Here is a 21,792-nt window from a genome sequence, read left to right as displayed (position 1 = left end):
TAAAGGGAAGAAAACGGAAAAAGGACAAAGTGATGCAACAGAGCCGCTGAAGCATAAAAGTCATTATAGCAAACATTTAGAAAACCTTGTTTAACATTAAGTGAGACAGTCGATGTTTAAGACCTCCCTGTAAGTAAAAGCCAAGTGTTACATAATACAAGAAGAGCTACACCAAGATAACAGCTGTAATTATGGTAAAACGACCACAGTGGAATTAACACTAAAGGTTAAGGTAATAGGACACTTCCAAAGAAAACATGCATGAGAATGTAATCTCAACTTTATCAGAGCAAAACGGTCCTTCTTACAGTCAGAGGTCAAACTGATTTTATAACTCATTCTGCTGTGACTTCAAACATGAAGATTTAAGTCAAATATTGAAGCTTTGTTGAAGCTGCTTCTGTGAATCTTTATCATATTTCTATTATGAGGACATTTGTGCTCAAAGTGTTGAAAGTACAGTTTCCCTTTATTTGAGTTGTCAAGGGAGAATGCAAAACAGTTTTCCATTGTGTGAGTTCTGCTGCAGGCTAAAATGTTTTATGTCTGTTACGTTTCATTATTGTTATTTTATCCACCATTAAAAGTATGCTAACCTAGCATGTTAGCCGTTTTTCAAAGTAGAATAACTGTACAGACAACTGTACAGCTATGGTTGGATTTTTCTTTAAAGACATTATGATATCTCACTTTTTTGGCTTTAAAGGCTTTATATGTGATTTTTTGATCCAGCAGATGTCGCCTTTGAGCACCAGCATGAAACCAAAACAACTCGCGCTGCATTGTTGTGTTAGCATGCTAATGCTAACGATCTTTATTATGCTGGTATCTTCACACTGCATGTAAATTTACCTGAAATGAGCGTGATCTAGAAACACAGTTAAGCAGTGAGTACAGTATGTTATTCTTCTTTTCTCTAGTCCCTCAATTAAACAACTTTTATACACGAGGGGAGGAGTCAGCCGGCCGTCCTGGCGATGTAAACAAAGTGAAGATAGGACTCTGAAAACTCTGAAAACATCACAGACAGTGGGACTCGGGTGTTACACCCATTGTAGACAGTCATGACTCACAGAGTTATTTTCAGAGGATATACTTGATTTCTATTATATTTAAGTGTGAAAAATCACATAGAAAGCCTTTAAGGGTGGATTCACACTAGGACTGGGATCTTAGTACACTTGACCCCAAAGTCCAGTTCATTTGATCAGCATGAACACAAACGTACCGTGCTCTTACCGTACTCAGGTACTGTGCCCAAGTCCGCTTGAAGAGGTGTTCTCGATTTCTGTTTACTCTTGTATTGTAGGCGGGAGATGTGAACGCAACCGTTCTCAAACAAGGAAGTGGTCTGCTATATGGCGTAATCCTAAACATTGTATCTGCGCAGCAAGGGCCCGTTTCATCTTCTGAGCTGCACGGTAGATGTGTACATAGGATGAGGGTCTTTGTTGCCGTCTCAGAAAAGAAACATCCACAGTGAGTAGGATGGAGTCAGCCCGCGAGTGGTTGCCATGGTTTGTATCTGGACTGGACTGTGCACTCGGGTACAAAACAATGTTAGGGTACCAAACAGTCGTGCATAATGTGAAAACTCCCTAAGAAGAATTTCTAATGACGCTTTTCCCGATTTAAGAAAGTTAATGTGACAGACATGAGCAATAACCTTCAGGAGGTGTATTAGTCAACATGAAACAGCATCTGTGTAATAAGTCTGTGTGTTATGACTCTGATGAAGTGTATGATTTGGTCCAGCAAACACCTGAAGGAATAAAAACAAAATAAATTTTTAGGCGCTGCAGCTTTTTCTGAACACGTTCGAGAAACCTTTAGGACAAAAACTTCAATAGTTGCCTTTCTGTTGTTTTTAGCTCCACGTATAGCTGACCTTTTGACCTCACGCCTCTTCTCTGTGAGCTGGAGCCTCCAGTTTGAAAAAAAACTCAGTACTTTTTGTGAGTCATGAGGAAAGAGGCAAGAGAGGGAAACGCCAAGGAATGGAAAACATGTGGCATTAGATAAAGAGGCTGTAGAAGAACCAAATACTTGACAAATGACTGAATACTTCTTTGAAACATCACAGCTGGATCTGGGGCCCTGGTAACCATGGCAGGGGGAATACATTTCAAGTGTGTGACATTACAGTGTTCAGGCACAGGGGGTTGTGTCGGCTGGTAGCTGGACTGCAGCAGGCCTGACAGCTTGTTTGCTTTGCACTTAACATCACATCTCATCATTACGACACACATCTCTTTGTTTGTTTCTGTCAGTCTGCACTTCCTGTTCTTAATTACTATTTTAAATTTGACAAACTTGGTATAGTTTAACTAATGTGACATAAAAATGGTCATCGCAGTTCAGTGCATTTCTGTGGTAGGCCAAAAGAAAACCAGTTGTTAGGCTGATCTCTCCAACATTGTATTGATGAAAACTTAAACCCAGATGGCGGTGATTTAGGAACTATAACTTACCCAAGATTAGATGTCTTTAGAATATTCTAATATTTTATTTCCACTCTAATAACAAACAGGCTGAGATGGCAAACTTACAATGAACTAAAGAAAAACAAAAGCAGAAAATGACGTCAAGAAAAAAGACTCAAGTTCTGATTCTTGCTCTTAAGGGGTTTTTTAAAACAAAAATGGAAACAGCATGTTGTCTTAAGAGTCTCCACAGAAGGAAAAGAGAGACAGAAAAGGTTAGTTTAGCCTTTACAAGATGTTTATTATTGTAGTATTTGCAATCTGGGACATTAATAATGTGAGTAGATGTAATGTAAATCCTTCACTTTAGAACTATATGAATTATTTAGTCATGACAGGAAGAGAAACAGATTTATATTGCTCAAAGTCGTCTGCTTTTCACTAACTGTTTTTTTGGAAAGGCTGCTAAGGTAGTTCACCGCTATCTTTTGAGAGAACGAGCAGTATTGGTCCACATTTGCATATAAATGAGTAATGGTGAACTGTCAGAGAGAGAGAGAGAGAGAGAGAGAGAGAATGATTTAGAGACAGAGAAATATGGAGTGGCATTGCACAGAAGGAGAAATTAAAAAGACAGACATCAAGTGATAGCTCAAAGTCTGAGAGGGAGATAGGCGTCAGTGCTTCAGTGCAACATGTAATGTTAAACACATATATTTATAATATGATACATAGTCAATGATATGAAGCTCTGGTCTCATGGATAGTTCAGGTCCAGTTAAACCAGATGTTTGACCAGTGGAAAAAGCAGTTAGAACCAGAATGAAAGCCATGCCGCACTAACTGTTTATTTTGGATCCCAGAGAACAAAGAAAGACGTCACAGAGGCTTATTTCCTTATCAGGATGTGGTTTTCTGCGAATGGCAATTTTGACTTCAAAGGCCTGAGTCTGTAGCTGTGCTTACATAACTCATTTATGCTCTTTCTTAATTCAATCCAACATTGACTACTACGGCAATATTGCATGAATGGGTCTGTGACTTATCATTCTGTTTGTCCATAAAACTATGATTTTATCTATTTGACTATTTTATTTATCTATTTATTTAACTTGTTTGATCTTTATCTACAACAAGAACTAACACAGGAAGAACAAATAAGAACACAAACTCAATGGGCAGGCAGAGCCCTGATTGCATAAGCTGTTTGGCTGCTTCATTTTTATGCGTCTCTGTGATTGTCTCGTTCACAGCTGTGGCTTCATGCAGGTGAACCGTGCTGCAAACAGCACCTCTAGCTTGTTTCAATTACACTCCTGGTGCACTCAATCCAACGATTGCTGCCGTTTTCCCTCCCCTACCTCATCCTTCATCCTTCTCATTATTTGATGTATTCTTTTTTTTTTTATCGTGCTTGGACCTTATCTTCATTAGCGCGCCAGCGTAATAAAGAGGGGATTAATTCTCCCTTTAGAATCATTGCTCCTGCACTGATTCTTTGAGAACTCTCTCAATAACAAAGCTTTTTGTGAAGCAAAATGAGTAACTATAACGTCATTTCTATAGTAGCTTGGGTTAAGAATTGTTTATTCTTTCCAATTATACAACCAATTATTTAATCAAAAATGAAAATGAACCATACTGTCTGTTTCTTTTTTTTTTTTTCCAAATTCATGTTAGAAAGAACTTCTAATGACCATATTTGTTCTAATTCATTTGAATTCACCAACACCATTTTTGTTACAATTTAGTGTTGAATTGCACCACTCTTTATGCTGAGATCTTCTTTAACTGCTGTGTATGAGAATAATAAAGACACAACTGCATGCTCTTACATATAAGCATTTCTATGAGCTTCTAGTTAGTGGCCGTCTACAGCTCAGTGTGCTCAATAGATGGCAGGTTGCACAATTGACGTTGCTTTGTGGTGATCCATTGTCATAATTGGTTGGCAAGCAATAAGTTGTTTACTCGTTATAGAACAAGACAACTGTTTTTTTTGCAACGTCAACAATTGCCCCATACCTCTGTTGGTTTTCTTGCCGTCTTTGGTGAAGCACCTTCCCGTCATGCTTCTGAGATGCTTTGATGTCATTTCTGTAGTTAGGTGGTTTTTAATGTGTGTTACATTCCTAGCTTATGTCAAAAGGTCATAAGAGGTCAAAGCTGAGAGCTAAATACTTCAAGTAGTCTTAAGCCATTATCAGATATTCACATGAAAATTTCAGTCAGGCTGCCACTGAAATCTTCCTGGCTTGCTTGTCCACGCACGCACCTTGTAGCAGGACATTTTAACTGTTGGATGGGAGTGAAGGTGGTGGTGGGGGGGGGGGTTGTCTCAGGAGGTAAGAACAATGTGGAAATGGCAGACAAAAGCAACAGAGTCTGCTATAAAATGCCAGAGTGATGTTTTTTTTCCCCTGTAGTCTGACACAATCACAATATCAGAAGAATAAAATAACAGAGACCAGCATACTGGAGAACAGGAAACCGCACAGGTTGCGTGCATTCAGTCTATGGTTGCGCGCTGGTCGTAGGATGTGAATGCAATCGCATCCTCCCGCTCGCTCAAGGTGAATTCTCCTGAGTATTTCCTGCTGCTTTCACAAATCAGCTCACCCCGACGTCACAAGGCAAATTTACTAAACAGGGTGGCAGGAAAAAAGTCAGCAAAGTCAGAGCGAATAACTCTGCTGTTTGCATCTACACACGGAAAACTTCAAGAAGTGCTCAGGAGTTTTGTGCAAGTGTGAAAGAACTATTATAGACTTAAGTTGAAATCGAACGGTTTCCGTTTTTTTTTTATGATACAAAACTCAATTTACTTTCGGTATACAGGTAGAAAATCTAACAAAAAGACAACAAGCTAAGGAACACAACAGGCATTTGAGCAAGTGTGTGGGCATTTCTTCCTCCTTAGTGTGCTGTTTTTGCACTGCCCCTCACCTATGTGTGTATAATATGGAGCTATTATTGTGGCAAAACTATTTGAATATGCGTACACCGATCCACAAATGCACACACTAATCCACAAATGTGTAAAAAGATTCACAAATGCACACACAGATCCACAAATGTGTAAAAAGATTCACAAATGCACACACAGATCCACAAACGCGTAAACTAATCCGCAAATATGTAGACCAATTTTGAAATATTTACTTATTTATTCATGGTATATAATATAATAAATAAGTAAATATTTCAAAATTGGCCTAAATATTTGCAGATTAGTTTACGCATTTGTGGATCAGTCTACGCATGTTCAAATAGTTTTGCCACAATAATAGCTCCATAGTATAACCACACCCCTTTTTCACAATAATGCAGTGAGCATCGTCAATGCATGACAACCACAATGTGCTGAAACAGTCCCTAAACACTTTTATTGTACATGTTTAGGTCGCTCCCTCCCAACATACACTGTCCAAAACTGTTGTTCCATAGACATTGAATTTTTCCACTTCAGCTAATTTTTATTTTTATTTTTTTCAGTTAGAAAACATCACATAAGCCATGATGAAGGTAAAATATCAAAGCCAACCTGGAGAGAAAGAGTTTAGTGTATATGAAAGTAGAGATGGAGTCATGTATGCAGAGTGGGTGTAAGCAAAGGAGAGGAGAAATCGAGACTAAGAGAGACAGAAGGTTATTAAGAGTCCTTTGCATAAAGATCATCGAATGTCTTCTTCTTTGCAAGAACCCTGCCGCCCACCCAACATCTGATAATTACACTTCATTAGGAGTGCAGGTAGTAATGTGAGAAGAGAGGCTGACTGCTGAGGCCAACATGAGAGCGAGTGGGAGACATGCAAGTGGGAAGTGAGGCACACTTGAGTAACATACTGTTGAAAGAGAACAATGGGAATTTGATAATGGGGGGGAAAAAAAGCAGGAGTTAGCCTCGGTGACTTGAGGACCTCTTGTGATCGTGTTTGTTTAGGGGGCTGGGTTTGTTGTAAGAGTGCAATTGCATGTCTCTGTGGCTGTGTGGGTGTTTATGCATAAAATTAAATATGTGTTTATTGCTTTGGTTTAGTGACACACAAAGATAGACATAGCCCCCCCCCCCCCCCCCCCCCCCCCCGTCAGTTATGAATTTAATAAGGCTTCTGCAGGGCACAGACACAAACACACACACACACACACAGATATTTTCTGGCTTGGCAACCCCCTCTTGCCTTTTCCTTGCATCAGCCATACCTTTGCCCCCTGTAAAAGAAAGTAATCACAATTTATTTTATGTAGACATCAACAATTTTGAGGCTTCATAATTTAGCAATGCTGCTAATTATCCTGAAAACACTGAAAATCTGAGATAGTTCATTAGTTAAACATTGGAATATATTCTTTATCACACATTTCTAGAGCTGAATCATTCATTTAAAGAAAAGACAAAAAAACAAGTTTCATGTTCAGAGCGTTTAATGCTCTTCTGTGGAAACAAAAGGTCTGTGGTGTTTGGTTTCGAGTGCTAATGTTAGCCCTAGTATTTTATCTGCAGAAAATCAGAGTGAGCTGATGTCTGAACGCAGCAGCATATACTCCGGAGATTTCAATTTCAGCCAATGAAAAGAGAATGACGTTTATATAGTGACCGGCTAAAGTGTCTGCACGCGACCTCTACGATCTCCGTGCTCTAATTAAACATCTGCATTCTGTTTTCTGTTGGTCAGTTTGTTGTTCTCCTCTCTTTTGTGGATGTTGTCATTCCATTGGATTACACATAGCATTGATATAAAGGTAAATATTCTCATTATAACGTCGTTAGCGGACTCTGTTGCTTCGGCCGCTACTTTCGTGTTCTTTATTTACTTCACGTCTTACCTCTGGGAATTGAGTCACAGTTGTCACTACGTTATACCTGGTGAAGAGGCTGCCACCTAAGTTGCCATCAACTTTCACACAATTGTTATCATGTTACAGTTTTTGTTTCGGTCTAGCAGGAGTTCATTTTCCTTTTTGTGTCCCTCATTTTTAACTCAATTATTAAGTCCACCATGGGTTTCAATGTAAATCCTATACATATATATATATATATATATAAATATATGTATCCTCCTCCCACAGCAGTTCTCTTAAACTAACATTTACTCTTCTATACATTTTAGTGTTACAGGAAAGCATTTCAACAGTCACACACTATTGACCTGCTAAATGTTCCTCTGACGCTCCAACACTCTGTCTGGTGTCTCCTTTGTCATATCTGTCATTTTCATTTAAATATGTTTACGCAGCCTAGAAAAAAATACCATATGGGCCACAGTTATCTATTTTTTAGACTCTCACACACATGTCCTTTAACCTGACCCCCCCCCCACCCCCTGCTTTTACCTCGCACAACCACATATATATTTGTCATCTCATCATGTAATGTGGCAGCATTTGGACGTCAGCAGCCGGTGAAGGAGTGCTGCAGCTTACAGTGCTGCAGTAAGACTCAGTGGAGCAGAGGCCAGAATCCCTCAGTCTGACAGTTGCGTGGGAATGTGTCCATATGGGAACATCCTTTACTGTATGTTCTTGTCCGAGAGTGGCTGAACAGAATCGCTACTAAAGGCGTGATGTCCCAGAGGTGCAGCGAGGGAAAAAAAGGAGAGATTCCTGTGTGTTTGCGTGTCCATGTGTGTGTATGTGTGTGTGCTGTCAGCAGAGAAAAGAGTGAGAGGTGAGGACTGCAGTATTCCTCTAGCGGGAAGCATTGATTTTCCAGCCCAGCGTGGGGATGGGGAAATGTCAGCCTCTAATTGAGTTGATAAAACCGTTTTGAGTTTCAGACGTAAATATGGTTTCCCCCTCCTACAAAAGGCCACCGTATTAGACGAGTCCCACTGGGAGGTCTGTGAGGAATGAAAAGGGTTCCTTGTTCCTTTTTGCTTTTCTGCGTTTGTTGCTTTTAAGCGTCTTGAGTTTGTTTCTTGGACAGCCTGTCATCAAATCGCTGTGTTGAAAGCAAGTGACAGGCATTTTAGTGCTGGAAAAATATATATATTTTTCACTTTGAATCAGGATTCAAGCTTGTTAGAACCCAAACTTTTTTGTTCTGGCTTGTTTGTTTTCTTCTATACCAAATACTTAAGTCTCTTACTGAGAAAGCCTTTAGTTGAATAACTCGTACATGTCTTCATTTTAAAGGCTTTATATGTGATTCTTCACACTTAAATGTAATAAATCAAGTATCTCCTCTGAAAATAACTCTGTGAGTCATGACTGTCTACAATGGGTGTAACACCCGAGTCCCACTGTCTGTGATGCTTTCAGAGTTTTCAGAGTCATATCTTCAGTTTGTTTACATCGCCAGGACGGCCGGCTGACTCCTCCCCTTGCGTATAAAAGTTGTTTAATTGAGGGACTAGAGAAAAGAAGAATAACATACTGTACTCACTGCTTAACTGTGTTTCTAGATCACGCTCATTTCAGGTAAATTTACATGCAGTGTGAAGATACCAGCATAATAAAGATCGCTAGCATTAGCATGCTAACACAACAATGCAGCGCGAGTTGTTTTGGTTTCATGCTGGTGCTCAAGGGCGACATCTGCTGGATCAAAAAATCGCATATAAAGCCTTTAAGTAGGGTACTAAAAGTCTGGATCTGGAACCTCAAAGTGATTAGCCTAGCTTAGCGAAAATACTGGAATCAGTTCAGCAGCTAACCTGGCTCTCTCTATAATCAAACACCTACCAATGCCTTCGAGACCTTCTTGAAAACACAAATGTTGAACAGACTTTTGGTTTGAGTTCTGTGACATACTGCAGCTAGCTGTGTACCACTGCTTCTACTCATCTCAGCTAAGCTAACTACCAACGTATGGGTCTTAGCCTGCAATATCCTTAATGCACAGATGTGAGAGTATTGATGGTCTTAAACGTCCTCAGTGTAATTGCACATGTTTCTCAAATTCTAAAACCATTTTAAATCTGGAGAGATAAAAATAATGGTCATATGTTTCAAGACCACAGCTTTGAAAACGTCCCACTGGGAGGTCTGCGATGACTGAAAAGCTTCCTTGTTTTATGTCTACATGAGTTTGCTCTTGTGCTTTTATGTTTCTGCGGACAGCTCGTCCGCAAATCTGCTTGTTGAAAGCAAACGACAGCCTGAGTGAAATGTTTTCACTGTGAATCAGGATACAAGCTTTTTTAGAACACACAGTTTTTGTGTTGCGGCAGAGGGGGCCGAAATGAAGCGAGCGAGATGGAGGCGGGAGGTCATATCCATTAGAGGTGTGGAAGGTGAATAAAGAAAAAGGTTGAATGAAGCGTCGGCTGTCCCTGCTGATTAGCAGAATGATATGCAGGGAGGGCAGAGGGCTCACCTGCTGCCTTCAATGGAAATTCACTCAAGTGTCAAAAGAGGAAAGAATGCATTTGGCCAGTGTTTTTAATGATGATTACCTTGTATGAAGAGCCTTGGAAATCTATTTAGATCCGTGCGAAACGTTGAATTGTGCTGTTATTTCTGCAAAAATAATCAGATCATGCATACTTTTATTTACTTTCATTTTTAAAGATTCATTTTTTGGGCCTTTTTTTTTTCCGCTACAGTTGAAAGAGTCAGATATCAGGGAGTGAGAGAGTTAGGAATGACATGCAGGAAAGGAGGCCCAGGTCGGATTTGAACCCGGGCTGCCCGCCTGTAAGGACCACAGCCTCCGCACATGGGGCACACACACTAAACACCAAGCTACTGGCGCCCACAGAATATGCATACGTTTGTCTTCACTTTGAAATAATTTATACATTTATATCATATAACTAATATTTCAAATAACAAACTTCTTTTCTTCTATTTATTTTTTTATTTTCATCATTCTGATGATTAACAGTTCACAGTGTCACCAAGTGAAAGTTGGAACGAGTGCACGTACTATGAGAGTGCATGTGTTCCCGTTTTGCATCTATAGGGGCCCTGCTCTCATTATTAGGAGTGATAATTAGACAGATTTTCACACATCACACCCCGCACACACACACACACACACACACACACACATGCATGCACACACACGTTCTGTTTCTCCCACTTTCATATGTAAGCACACGCACACACATTTGTGTCTAAGCCTACTGGTAATTAACAGACATAATTAGGCAGACAACCAATCGTATGGGGAATGCACACTCATGCAAACACGCGCATACACGCACACACACACACACACGCACACACACACGCATGCACACACATTACTTCCCTGATAATTAAGAGTATTAATTACAAGCATAGCTGTCCCTGCGAGGCGCCGTATCACTCACAGACTGGCACGCAGTGGGGTTCTTATTACTTTATCTCACCACACCATCACCATTTCTCTCTCTCTCTCAAGCTCTCTGGTTACACTTGCACACACATGTTATTCCCTAATATACTGTACACCTCATGGATAAACAAATGGTGGCTAATTAGTGTGAGAGTGATAGGCGTTCAGAGGTTAACCTCTGTTATAGCTTGGGAATTGAGAGGGATTGGCGTTTGTAGAGCTTGAACAGACCCGTGTTGCCTGTGGGGTTGTGCCAGTGTCTTTTTATTGCTTGACAAATATATTTTCAGCTCACTTGATTCTCTTCTATACTTGGTTATTTTTCATTTGTCATATAGGCCAGAGGATAAGGTGTCACATTACGTTGTTATCTGTATTGCATGCAATGTTACGTCGTCTGCTAAATAAGCAACTTTCTTTCAACATATAGGCAAACATTCTCAGTCCAGTAAGGGTACAGCTTCTTTAGTAAGTTGCATAAAAGATAGTTAGCCTGTTAGCTCAGGACAAAAACTGTCCCACGGGACAAATATCTGTCTGCAGAATTGTTAGACAAGTTACACAGAGCTCCAGGCGTATTCCCAGTTAATGAACTAGCCTTGCACTCTTTGACAGCGGAGCTACAGTGCACCCTCAGCATTTAGAGGAGCCTATACTGTACCTGGCATTATTTTTTTGGGGACATTTTTACAGTTCACTCGGCAAATTTCACAGTGGTTGCATGTTTGGATATTGCAGGATAGTGTCTGAGTTGTCTCTGCACAGGCCAAGGTGGTAACACATGCCCTGAATGTTTGAGCAGCATCGAGAGGAGAGAAGAGGAGAGGGGAGGAGAGGAGAGGAGAGGGGAGGAGAGGATGGGAGAGGAGAGGAGAGGAGAGGAGAGGAGAGGAGAGGGGAGGAGAGGATGGGAGAGGAGAGGTGAGGAGAGGATGGGAGAGGGGAGGAGAGGAGAGGAGAGGCGAGGCGAGGCAAGGCGAGGAGGGGAGAGGAGAGGAGAGGAGATGTTTCTGCCACGGGTGTTGCGCACTAAAATTGCAATCCTTCACAAGCTCATACATAATATAAAGCAGAAAGCAGTTGAACTATTTCAATATACATGCAGTTTACAACTTGCTGAATGTAATACTTGCAGCATGCTGCACAGTGTTGTGAAGCAATTTAAGAGAGTTTCTTTCCCTAATAAATAAAGATGATTACCATGGATGTTGAAATCAGACATATTTACATTGAACTCAAACACTTATTTTTTTTTACGTTTTTAAGTAATATGTTTATTAACGTCTCCATCCGTCTGTGTTTTTTCTCTGCAGTGGACGGCTGTACAGATTGGTCAGTGGACTACCTGAAGTACCGGGTGCTGCAGGGTGAGCCCGTGCGTCTGAAGTGCGCTCTGTTCTATGGTTACATCCGGGCCAACTACAGCCAGGCGCAGAGCGTGGGCCTCAGCCTCATGTGGTACCGCAGCTCCGGCCTGGGACACAGCGACTTCGAGGAGCCGATCTCTTTTGACGGCATACGGATGAGCAAGGAGGAGGACGCCATCTGGTTCAGACCGGCTGACCTCCAGGACGCCGGCCTCTACTCCTGTGTTTTGAGGTAGGATGGAGGGAAATCAATAGTCCTTCATAGATTTTGTTTGTTTAATTTCCTAACATCAACTGTGAAGATTTGAACCACCCCTATGTCTGTGCAATTAACATTGAGCTGGAACCTAGAGGGGGTTAGTCTAGCTTAGCAATAAAACAATTTCTCCAAAATGTATGAATATGCTTAGCAGCCACTCCGAGTTTATTCTGAATTCTGATAAACGCTCCAGCTAGCTATTTACCCTTTGTTTCCACTCTTCTTAGCTATGCAAACTGCTTTCTGGCCCCCACATCGGCGCTGTTCTCGATGCACAAACATGAAAGAAGCTTTCATCCTCATCGCCTTAATTGCAAATAATCTTTCCTAATTATTAAAGTATTGCTTTTAATCAGGTAAAAAAAACCTCATCTTTATTTTCTAAAGTTATTTAGAGTGTGTTTGAGGGGGGGGAAAAAAAACCTCTTTCAGATGTCGTCTATTTGATCCTCAAACGTGTAAGTAGTGTCTGTACCTCTCAAAGAGATGAAATCATCTGATCCTGTCGGCATATTTATCTTGCTTACTCATTGAGTTGATACTTTAAAAAATGACTTATGGCACATCACTTATTCAAACTGTCACTTCTATTATTTAAAAACCGTCGTAGATAAAGCTGTCTCTGTGTTTTTGTGCGTCTGTGTATTTACGTGTGTTTATGTTTGTGAGTGTGTGTGCAAGGGATAATATGAGGAAGCTAATGAACTGTAATCTATCTGAGGTGTTGAGTGGAGATACGGCATAGACAACGAGATAACAGACTACAAAGACAAGCACAAACACACACACATACACTCGTTCACACACTTTAGTGGGCCGTTACAGAGAGCCTCCTCCTAATACAGGATGCATAATTATGTGTCAGTAACTTATTAACCTTTACAGTGGAGAACATCCCTCAATAAATGGCTCATTGCAGCTCTTCATTTCAGAGAGTTTTTAATAAACCCAGTTAAAGGCCTCTTAAAGACCCAGAGAGGCGTGCACAACACGTGGAGTGTGACCGGGGGGAGTATGTTTGTGCGCAACGATACCCGAGCCTGCACTTAATTTCATTACTGCACAAAACACTTTCAAGTACTTTTCCAGTATTAAATTCATAAAGTCTGCGATTGTTGACTATTTCACCAGACGCTGTGTGTTCGTTTGAAACGGAGCTCACTGCTACCAGTATGATAGTTATTCAAAGAAACCCCCCAGCTCTGTGTTCAGCTCTGTCTTCATCGTGCTGAGCTGGGGAGATTTTTAACTTCTCAGATACTCCTAATCAAAGTACTGCGAGAGATTTGCCTCAGAGCAGAAATCGATGGTCTTTTTGTAAGGGGGGTAAGCTTTTCAGTCACACATTTGAGCACATATGACCCAAACATTCCCCCCCTTAAACTCCCTCCAGGCAAAGAGAGGCAAAGAGAAGGGGAACTGAGCCTTTGTCTTTTCTTCACCCCGTTTGGGTTTTGAAGAGTATATTCATGCAGTGGGTGACATCCTTTATGCCTATTATAAAAACCATTTCAAACAGTATTTAGCAAAGGCAAATATCAATATAGAGTTGACTTGAATTATGTGACACTTTTCTTTCAAATAGCAAATGTACATTTAGTGTTGTACAGTTTGGCTTTCTTTAAAGTCTTCTGTCGTCTTTTTGTTTGATTAACTTAAAATATGTACCTAATGAACTGGTGCCTCAGTGTATGTAGCCACAGAAAACCATAATGACTTACTTTAATGTCATCATAAATACATGCAATTAAAAGCACATTATGTGCCACCAGCACTGTGTAGCGTTACAGAATAAGAATGCATAGTAGGTTTCATATTACACACATTGTATTTCAGTGTTAATTAGTCGTGGGACCTAATCTAGCAACTTTAATCTTTTTACTGAATATCTGTTCACTGATTTGGATCACATGTTTTTGTTCAGTTTGAAGAAAAAGAGGATTTTCTGGCACAAACTTCACCAACTGACAAAGTGCATGAAGAGTGAAAGGCTTAGATGTCAAAATGCTCCAGCAACACTTAGTAGTAAGAAGATCAACTTTATTAACAATTTAGACCGACGCGTTTCGGCTCGTGGCCTTCATCATTTGTTCAGTTTGAATAAAGACAAAATTCCGGTCAGTTCCTTGAAACATAGTGAAACAAGCCATTCATGTTAAACTCACGTACCACAGAGACAAATAAGCCAAATTAAATAATGATTCTGACTGAAGGTGACTTTCTGGAGCACTGTAAGACATAACTACTTAGCACTAACCTCAGTGATGACCTGCAGCCTCTCTTAAAGCCATAATGGGGTTCTACATATGTATATTAACCTTCCTGGCATAGAAAATGTCTACAAGGTCCAAAAAAAAAGCTCACCTCATGATGGAAGTCAAAAACACCTTTCACACATGCACTCCTGAAATGTTCTAGAAAATTCCAGGACAGCATGCTGATATGAAGTCGTCCTGAGTTTCCCTTTCACACGTGACTCTGACAGCGGGAGATTTTCACTGTCATTTGGGAGAGGGGGAGAGGGGGAGGGAGTGGGGGGTCACGGGAGCTGTGATGTGAAAAGGATGCTGTAGAAATGTCAGAAAGCTAAAGAGTCTGACGTGTTTTTTCCTCATTAGATGTTTTCACAGTATCAACAAAAGAGTGAAAGAGAATGAAGCAGTTTTATAACGCACACAAAGATCAAACATGTTTCACAGCGGTCGCGGGATATTAACGTCATCACGCCTGCCTACCCCGCTCGTGGTGAATATTACTTGTTGGCTAACACATAAAGCTCCACCTGACAGACCTTTAATCTTATCAGTGCTTATTCCACGATAAGGATATTTTTTTATATTTAAAGGGGACTTATTATTAAAAATCCACTTGTACAGTGTTTTTGAACATATATTTAGGTAACCTGAGTGTCTACCGACCCACAAAATGTGAAATAAACCCATCCAGTCCTTTGTTTGTGGTCTGCATAAGTCTTACAACACAGAGCAAAATGCTCCGTTTCAAATTTACTCCCCTTGTGACATCACAAGTGGGTATCTGGTAAAACAAACAAAAACAAAAAACTCCCCTCCCCTGATATCTCCACCCATGGACTTCACCTTCAGCCTAGAACAAAACTTATGCGCAGGTCCGCCATTTTTATTCCTGCTAGCGAAAGACTGATGTCTACCAGGAAAACTCGGGGGGGGGGGGGGTCATTGTATTTAAAGAGACACACACACCAAAACGGAGCGTTCTGAGAGAGCTGGTTTATACAGGGTCACAAACCTCCTCTGGTGCTTGATTCATGTTATATTTTGACCAAAGCACAGCACAGATGTTTCATTTAGACCACAGGGGGCTGTTTGAAAAGGTGGAAAAAGGGGTATAATATGTCCTCTTTAAGGAGATAGGAGGTAGGAGACACTGCAGGAGGTAATTTTGACCAAATATAATTCCCCATAAGGACTGTGAGTGTTTGAGTTGAATACTTTTGTTTCTTCAGTCAGCATGAGCTGCAGACATTTTGAGGTTTAAAACAATGGGCTATTTAAAAACAATCATGGCTGTATACTGAGCTTCAGTGATTTTGTTGTATCTCAGTTCAATCTGATGTTGATGCTAGCACCCTGAAAAGCTAATAAAAACTGATAGTCAGTATTTAAAAGCTATAGTCACTTTTTTATTTCAAATCGAATGTGCTGGAGTTTAAAAGCCAACTGAATGTAAAAAAAAAGAAGAAAAAACGTGTCACTGCTCTAATACCTTCTGCCTGCACCGCGTACACGGTAGGATAGTTTTCAATAGCTGGGGGCGTGTTGCGTACTATCTATAAATGTAGGTAAATCCATCTGTGTTAAGTCCAGCTTTTCACTGAAGCCCTCCAGATGTTTTCCCTCACAAAGAGATATGGAATTGTGTGACTTCAAATGTGTGCATTCAGAGTGTGAACGGTTATCTTTGTCCTTCTCTGTCTGGAAAATTTAAGTCTAATCGCCATTTTTTTCACATGAAGGTGACTTCATTTACATAGCAATCTCACCGTGCTTTCTTTTTCTGCCTCTCGCTTCCTCTCTCTCTCTCTCTCTCTCTCTCTCTCTCTCTCTCCTCTGCATGTCACCTCACATAAGGTCTGTAGCATCGATTCAGGCCCATCAATCTTTCTTTCTTTCCTCGTTCTGTCTCTCACATGCTGCCGCATTCCCTTTATGTTTCACCTGACAAATTATTTTTTTAATAATAAGGTAATGAGTGTGTGCCCTGGAGTGGGTAAAAGCGCATTTATTTCCCTTCCCATGATCACATTTTCCAACATGCAGGATAATAACACGTGGAGAATCACAACTAGCGTGAGCTGCAGATTAAAATCCCAAATCAGCTACGTTGAAATAGGAAGTGACAGACGTGAAAGACACCACAGGACTGTGCATCGACCCCCAGCTGTCCATCAATCAAACGCCAACCCCTGACACCTTCCCACAATGCCACGGGGGTGCCCGCTGTGAATATTCAACATGCGAGGATGTCTCCCATTGGCTCCCTTGGGACCTTAGCGGCTCAGGTGCATGACTGTGAGAGGTCATTTCTGATCTCCTTCTCTTCATGTCAACAAAGCGAGGGAGTTTGCCTTTGTGAGCGTTGGTGCATCTGTGTGTCCACATGTGTGTTTGCACGGCCGCGTTTGTTTCTTAAAACAAATATATATATTTGTTTAAGTGTACCCTGTTAGCCCACGGCATCACATCTTCCCACTCCTTTTCCTCTAGATAGGAGGCATCGAGTCGATAAAGCGAGATTTCAGCACCAAGAGGGCATAACTCTGTTGCATTATCTTACATCTTACTTTTACTTCCTACAGCATTTTCCAGATGCCCTTTTAGTCATCTTCTATATTGTAGAAGCATACAGTATCTATTGTTTTTTACTCATTCCAAGAGCTATTCTTCTTCTGCACATCTCATTGCTATCTCTACCCCATGCTCCACAGCTGCACATAGCCACATTTGTCCTTTTAGCGTGTGTGAGTGTGTTTGTGTGTGTGTGTGTGTGTGTGTGTGCGCATCTGTGTTTTATGGTCCCGAGGGGTCAGAGGTGTTTATATAAGAGAGGTGACTCCCTTATTGCTTCCATAACCTGAGTAGATCATATGAAACCCTGTCATTTACAGTGAATGGGAGCATCTGGTGAGCTGTAAATGTAATGTAATGAAATGAAATGAAAGCCCATATGGCTGTACGCACACGGCTTCCCGTTCAAAGGACCGGGGCGACTGACCGAGTCGAATCACACCCGGGATGGGCCGGGGTAGCAGGTGATAGAAACACAGACACACATTTATTATAAAGCAATATGGACTTACAGTCCGGGGCGTTTTTTTTATGCTTCCGACCATGAAGCCACTTATTACAAATGAAGGAAAATCTTAACCCTAAAGCTAATTGTTGGGTGGGGGTTGTTGCTGCTGTATAAATTCAATGATGAAATCGCGGACAGACTGTGGATTATTCTGCGGTTTAATCGGCCGAGGTCAGACAGTTACAACAGAACACAAATTGTTAACAAGCACGAACCGACAAAGTACTGACAAAGTTTCTATGTTAACAGACTTGCTTATATTCTGCTAGAAGGTACATCCTACAAATTCTTGGCTACTTTGGTACATCTCTATGAGGCAAGAAAGAAGACCTCAGCTTGACTCGTAAATGTCAGACACATACATTTCATTCTTAGCAAACTTTCGCTTACAACAGACAGTTGGCTCCAAACCAAATATAACTCTGCTGCTATGAGATGTTTTACAAAGATATGGTTACAGCTTCAACCTAAGAGAAGAGTTACTCTGAGATGGTAGACAGATTTAAATGGCTGATTCACAAAGTTACCAAAAAGTATGAATTCATGAAAATTCATACTATCAGTCATGAATTTTGAAGTCGTAGGTTTTTCTTTCCGGCTTGTGGTAACACTTTGGAGGCTGCTCTTTCCTGTCTTGACATGACCTTGCCCCCCATGCAAAAAGGGGCAGGGTCATGGCAATGTCTTTCTGCATATTACAGAAAGAATCTGTGGTACTGCTAGACTGGTCTTCTGCACAACATTCTTCATTGTACATAGACAGAAAGTCCCTGACACACTTCATTATTGTCAGAACTTCCAAATACCAGCTCTGTCTCAAAGTACCTCCACTAACTCCTGGTCCTTTAAGCAGTCAAATACAACTCCATCTCTTCAGTCACAATTCCCATCCGACTGTAACTAGGCCCCCATGAAATATCAGCCAACCTTCTTAACTCCCAAACTCCTTTCAGCTAGCCTTGGGTCATCGTAGTCTTCTCACCTTTTGAAACAAAACAACATGGTCCTCTCCCCGGCTGTCATGAAAACGCATTACAACCCAAGGTCCTAAAACACAGACACTTTGCCCGCACCCCTCAGATGCAATAGAAAGTGTTGTCTCTTTTTACTGCCTTACACGTTGTCAGGTAGCCTGTTTAGATAGGGTTAGAGATAATAACCACATAGTTTAGGTCCAGAAGTGCATCAGTGGGTAGATTTAAACACAAGGTTTCACATGGGGAGGCTTACCTCATTCTCCAAGGCATACAATTCTACAATTCTACAATTCACTTAGCAGACGCTTTTCTCCAAAGCGACGTACATCAGAGAGTAAGTACAACACAAGCAAGGATCTAGAAAAAAGGGAACAATGTCAGTAAGAGCAAACGATCAGCTTTGAGTCCGATTGGACACACAGGTGCTGACAGGAAGTGACCAGAGGCAAAGCACAACATTGAGGGCAGTTCTTGAGAGCTCTAATCAGTATAGAAACCATCTTATAAGTCATCGTTTAGCAAACAAAAACCATCGTCATTACCATCATCATCATCAATAATATCGAGACCATCATCATAGGTGATCTGTCAACGATAACTGCCGACAAGCACACTCAGTCAGTTTATCTCCTACCTCACTAAAGCCAATATCTCTTTATTATCTAATATTGCACATGGAGGGTTTAAATTAGAGTAAGTTAAACGCCTGGTGAATCTAATGCAGCAGTGAAGGCCTCTTGTGTACATTATGAGACACTGAGTACCACAACAAAGAAATAAGAAACCGGCTGAGTATGCTCTCCCACGACTGCAGAAGTCTTGCTATGGTCGAAGAAGTCGATTTAAACTTCTTTAATGTTTAATTAAAAGTTATGCACTACAGGCTTTTTTTTTTTTTTTTTGGTAGTTATCTTATAGGGTGTCTGAGTATTCTACAAACCATTCCATTAATAAATACAAATTAATTTAACATCCTGCAAGCCAGGACCCCCTCTACCCCCCCATACCTAATGTGTGAGACTTAAAAGGCTTTCCTAAAGAGCGTAGCTGACTTAGAGGTTAAGTTTTAGAATGCTCTGATTGAGCGTCCACATTGTTAATCATGTAGCATGAGCCTGACAGGGAACTCATTGCGACAGTCATGGCGCAGGTGCTGTGGTCTGAAAGAATGTTGACTTTGATGATGATGATGATGATTATGATGCTAATGACACTAATAACACTGTCAGAGAGAGAGAGCGAGAGAGAGACTTCTCTACCAGTGTGTATCAGAGGTGAAGTGTGTTGATGGTTGCTGGGAGACGGGGGGAGGGGGCGGTGGGGGCGGTGGGGGACTAACTCCTTGTGATGACCAAGCAGCTTTCAACTTACTTTTATGTCATGAGGCCCCCTCTCAACGTTTGCCTCTCCTCTGATTAGCATTCCCAGGCCCGGCCGACTCCCCCCATAAATCCAATAGCGGTGGTGAGCGTGAGTCATTGACTCGGTAAAGCTGCTGAACACGTCGTTATTGCTAACCCCACAAACAGAGGGGGGAGGGGTTTGGAGTCAGCTGAGGGATGCATAAGGATAAAAATAAACTGCAAGGGTATCAAAGGGAGTGAACAGAAAATTCCACTCCTTTCATTTTTAGTGGTGGCGTCATGGTGCTTTATTTGTTTCCACATAAGGAAAGTGTTTCGTCATCTTTTTTCCTCAAGAATGTAACTTCTTAATTGGTGATGATTAAGATGATGTTCTTTACTGAACTCCCAATGTCAGAGAAGCAGCATCTTGATCCCTTGTATCCGTTTTCTCTTCCCCGAAGGAACTCCACATACTGCATGAAGGTGTCCATGTCTCTGACGGTGGCCGACAATGACACTAACCTGTGCTACAACTCCAACATGAGACGAAACGAGAAGGCCGAGCTCAGTAAGAGTAAAGAGATCCTTTGCCCTGACATAGACGACTACGTGGAACCCGGCAAAGAGCCTGACATCACTTGGTACAAGGTACGCCATCTCTCTGACAGAGCCTGCTTGTTTTATTATACTTACAGTGCTGTCTTATAATTTCTGACTCATTTGCCTGGAGGTTCATTAATTTTCCATTGTTGTGTCTTGAATATTATTCACATGTTAGGGAAAAGTAATAAAGAGAGAGAGCCTGTCTTTGTGGTTATGCAACCGAAAGATATTCTTTAATGGTTCATCGGTTTGTTTTTATCGTATTTCTAGGCTGTTTATATTGAAAAGCCTTGTTGAAAATATGGTTCCAGATCACTTAGGCTGATTATATAGAGATGCAAATGATCCGAATGAATTACATAAGTGCCTTTGTGCTTGAAGAGTCACCTAAGGAGAATAAGGACCGAGCAGAGTGCACCCACAGAGATGGCTTTTAGTAATGAACAGAAATCTTGTACGAGGAGAAAATTGTGCAATGTCACTCTCGTGCCCCGCGGAAATGAGTGGATGTCCTCCAGTTGCTCCTTGTCCCCTGATCTTTATGCAGCATGCACTTTTCTCCTCTCTCACCTGGACTCCTGCCTCCTGCCTTTCCCAGGTCAGGCATGGCCCGCGGACAACAAAGTGCATCCCAGAGAAGGGCTCAGGCCAGACTAATCACAGGCAGATCAGCAGTAGATTAGCTGGCCGAGCTCGACCTCTAGGTTTTTCCAGAATTCAATTATGGCCTGGGTAATGACTGGAAGTGCTGGAACCCAGAGTTATTTGGACCACTGCGGAGTCGCAGTGATTGAATTCGAAGGTTGCCGGGAGCAATGGTGGAATAGAATCCGCAGAGCCATCGTTGTCTCTGCCGCAGCGCTGAGGGGCGGTGGACAGGATTCATGTCATGGAGCCGGTCTTTGTTCCTGGATAAGCATATACTCGCATACGTAGCACAAACCCACTTATTTTGTCATCAGAGACTACTGTAAATAACATTCCCCGTCCTTTGTGGCTCTACAGGAATATTGAATGGAGAATATTTACTTCAGTGCAATAAATCTTGATCAGATAAGTGTGATAATGGCTAAGCCCTATCATTTTACTGTATAGAGTCCATAAGTCAGAGTGCCAAGCTATGGATTCTTACATAGTGGAAACCTCCGGTGTTGATAAAAGAGGCAAATGCTGAAATGCAAAAAAAAAACTTGAGTGTTCACTTCCAAAAACCAAGGAAT

At 41.3% G+C, this 21,792-nt stretch overlaps 1 protein-coding gene across 5 annotated transcripts in view; it reads left to right on the top strand.

Moving 5' to 3' along the window:
• The window catches only part of il1rapl1a (interleukin 1 receptor accessory protein-like 1a), a 200,088-nt gene that overhangs the window by 69,292 nt on the left and 109,004 nt on the right, over positions 1–21,792 (top strand). For all 5 annotated transcript variants that reach the window (XM_065962107.1, XM_065962109.1, XM_065962105.1 and 2 more), the window contains exons 3-4: positions 12,000–12,285; positions 20,431–20,617. In XM_065962107.1, coding sequence (XP_065818179.1) covers positions 12,000–12,285; positions 20,431–20,617 — 473 coding nt within the window. The remainder of the gene's footprint in view (positions 1–11,999; positions 12,286–20,430; positions 20,618–21,792) is intronic.

The sequence above is a fragment of the Labrus bergylta genome, chromosome 13 (genome assembly GCF_963930695.1).
Source record: "Labrus bergylta chromosome 13, fLabBer1.1, whole genome shotgun sequence".
In the NCBI taxonomy this organism is placed as follows: domain Eukaryota; kingdom Metazoa; phylum Chordata; class Actinopteri; order Labriformes; family Labridae; genus Labrus; species Labrus bergylta.
This window is presented reverse-complemented; position numbering and strand designations above follow the sequence as displayed.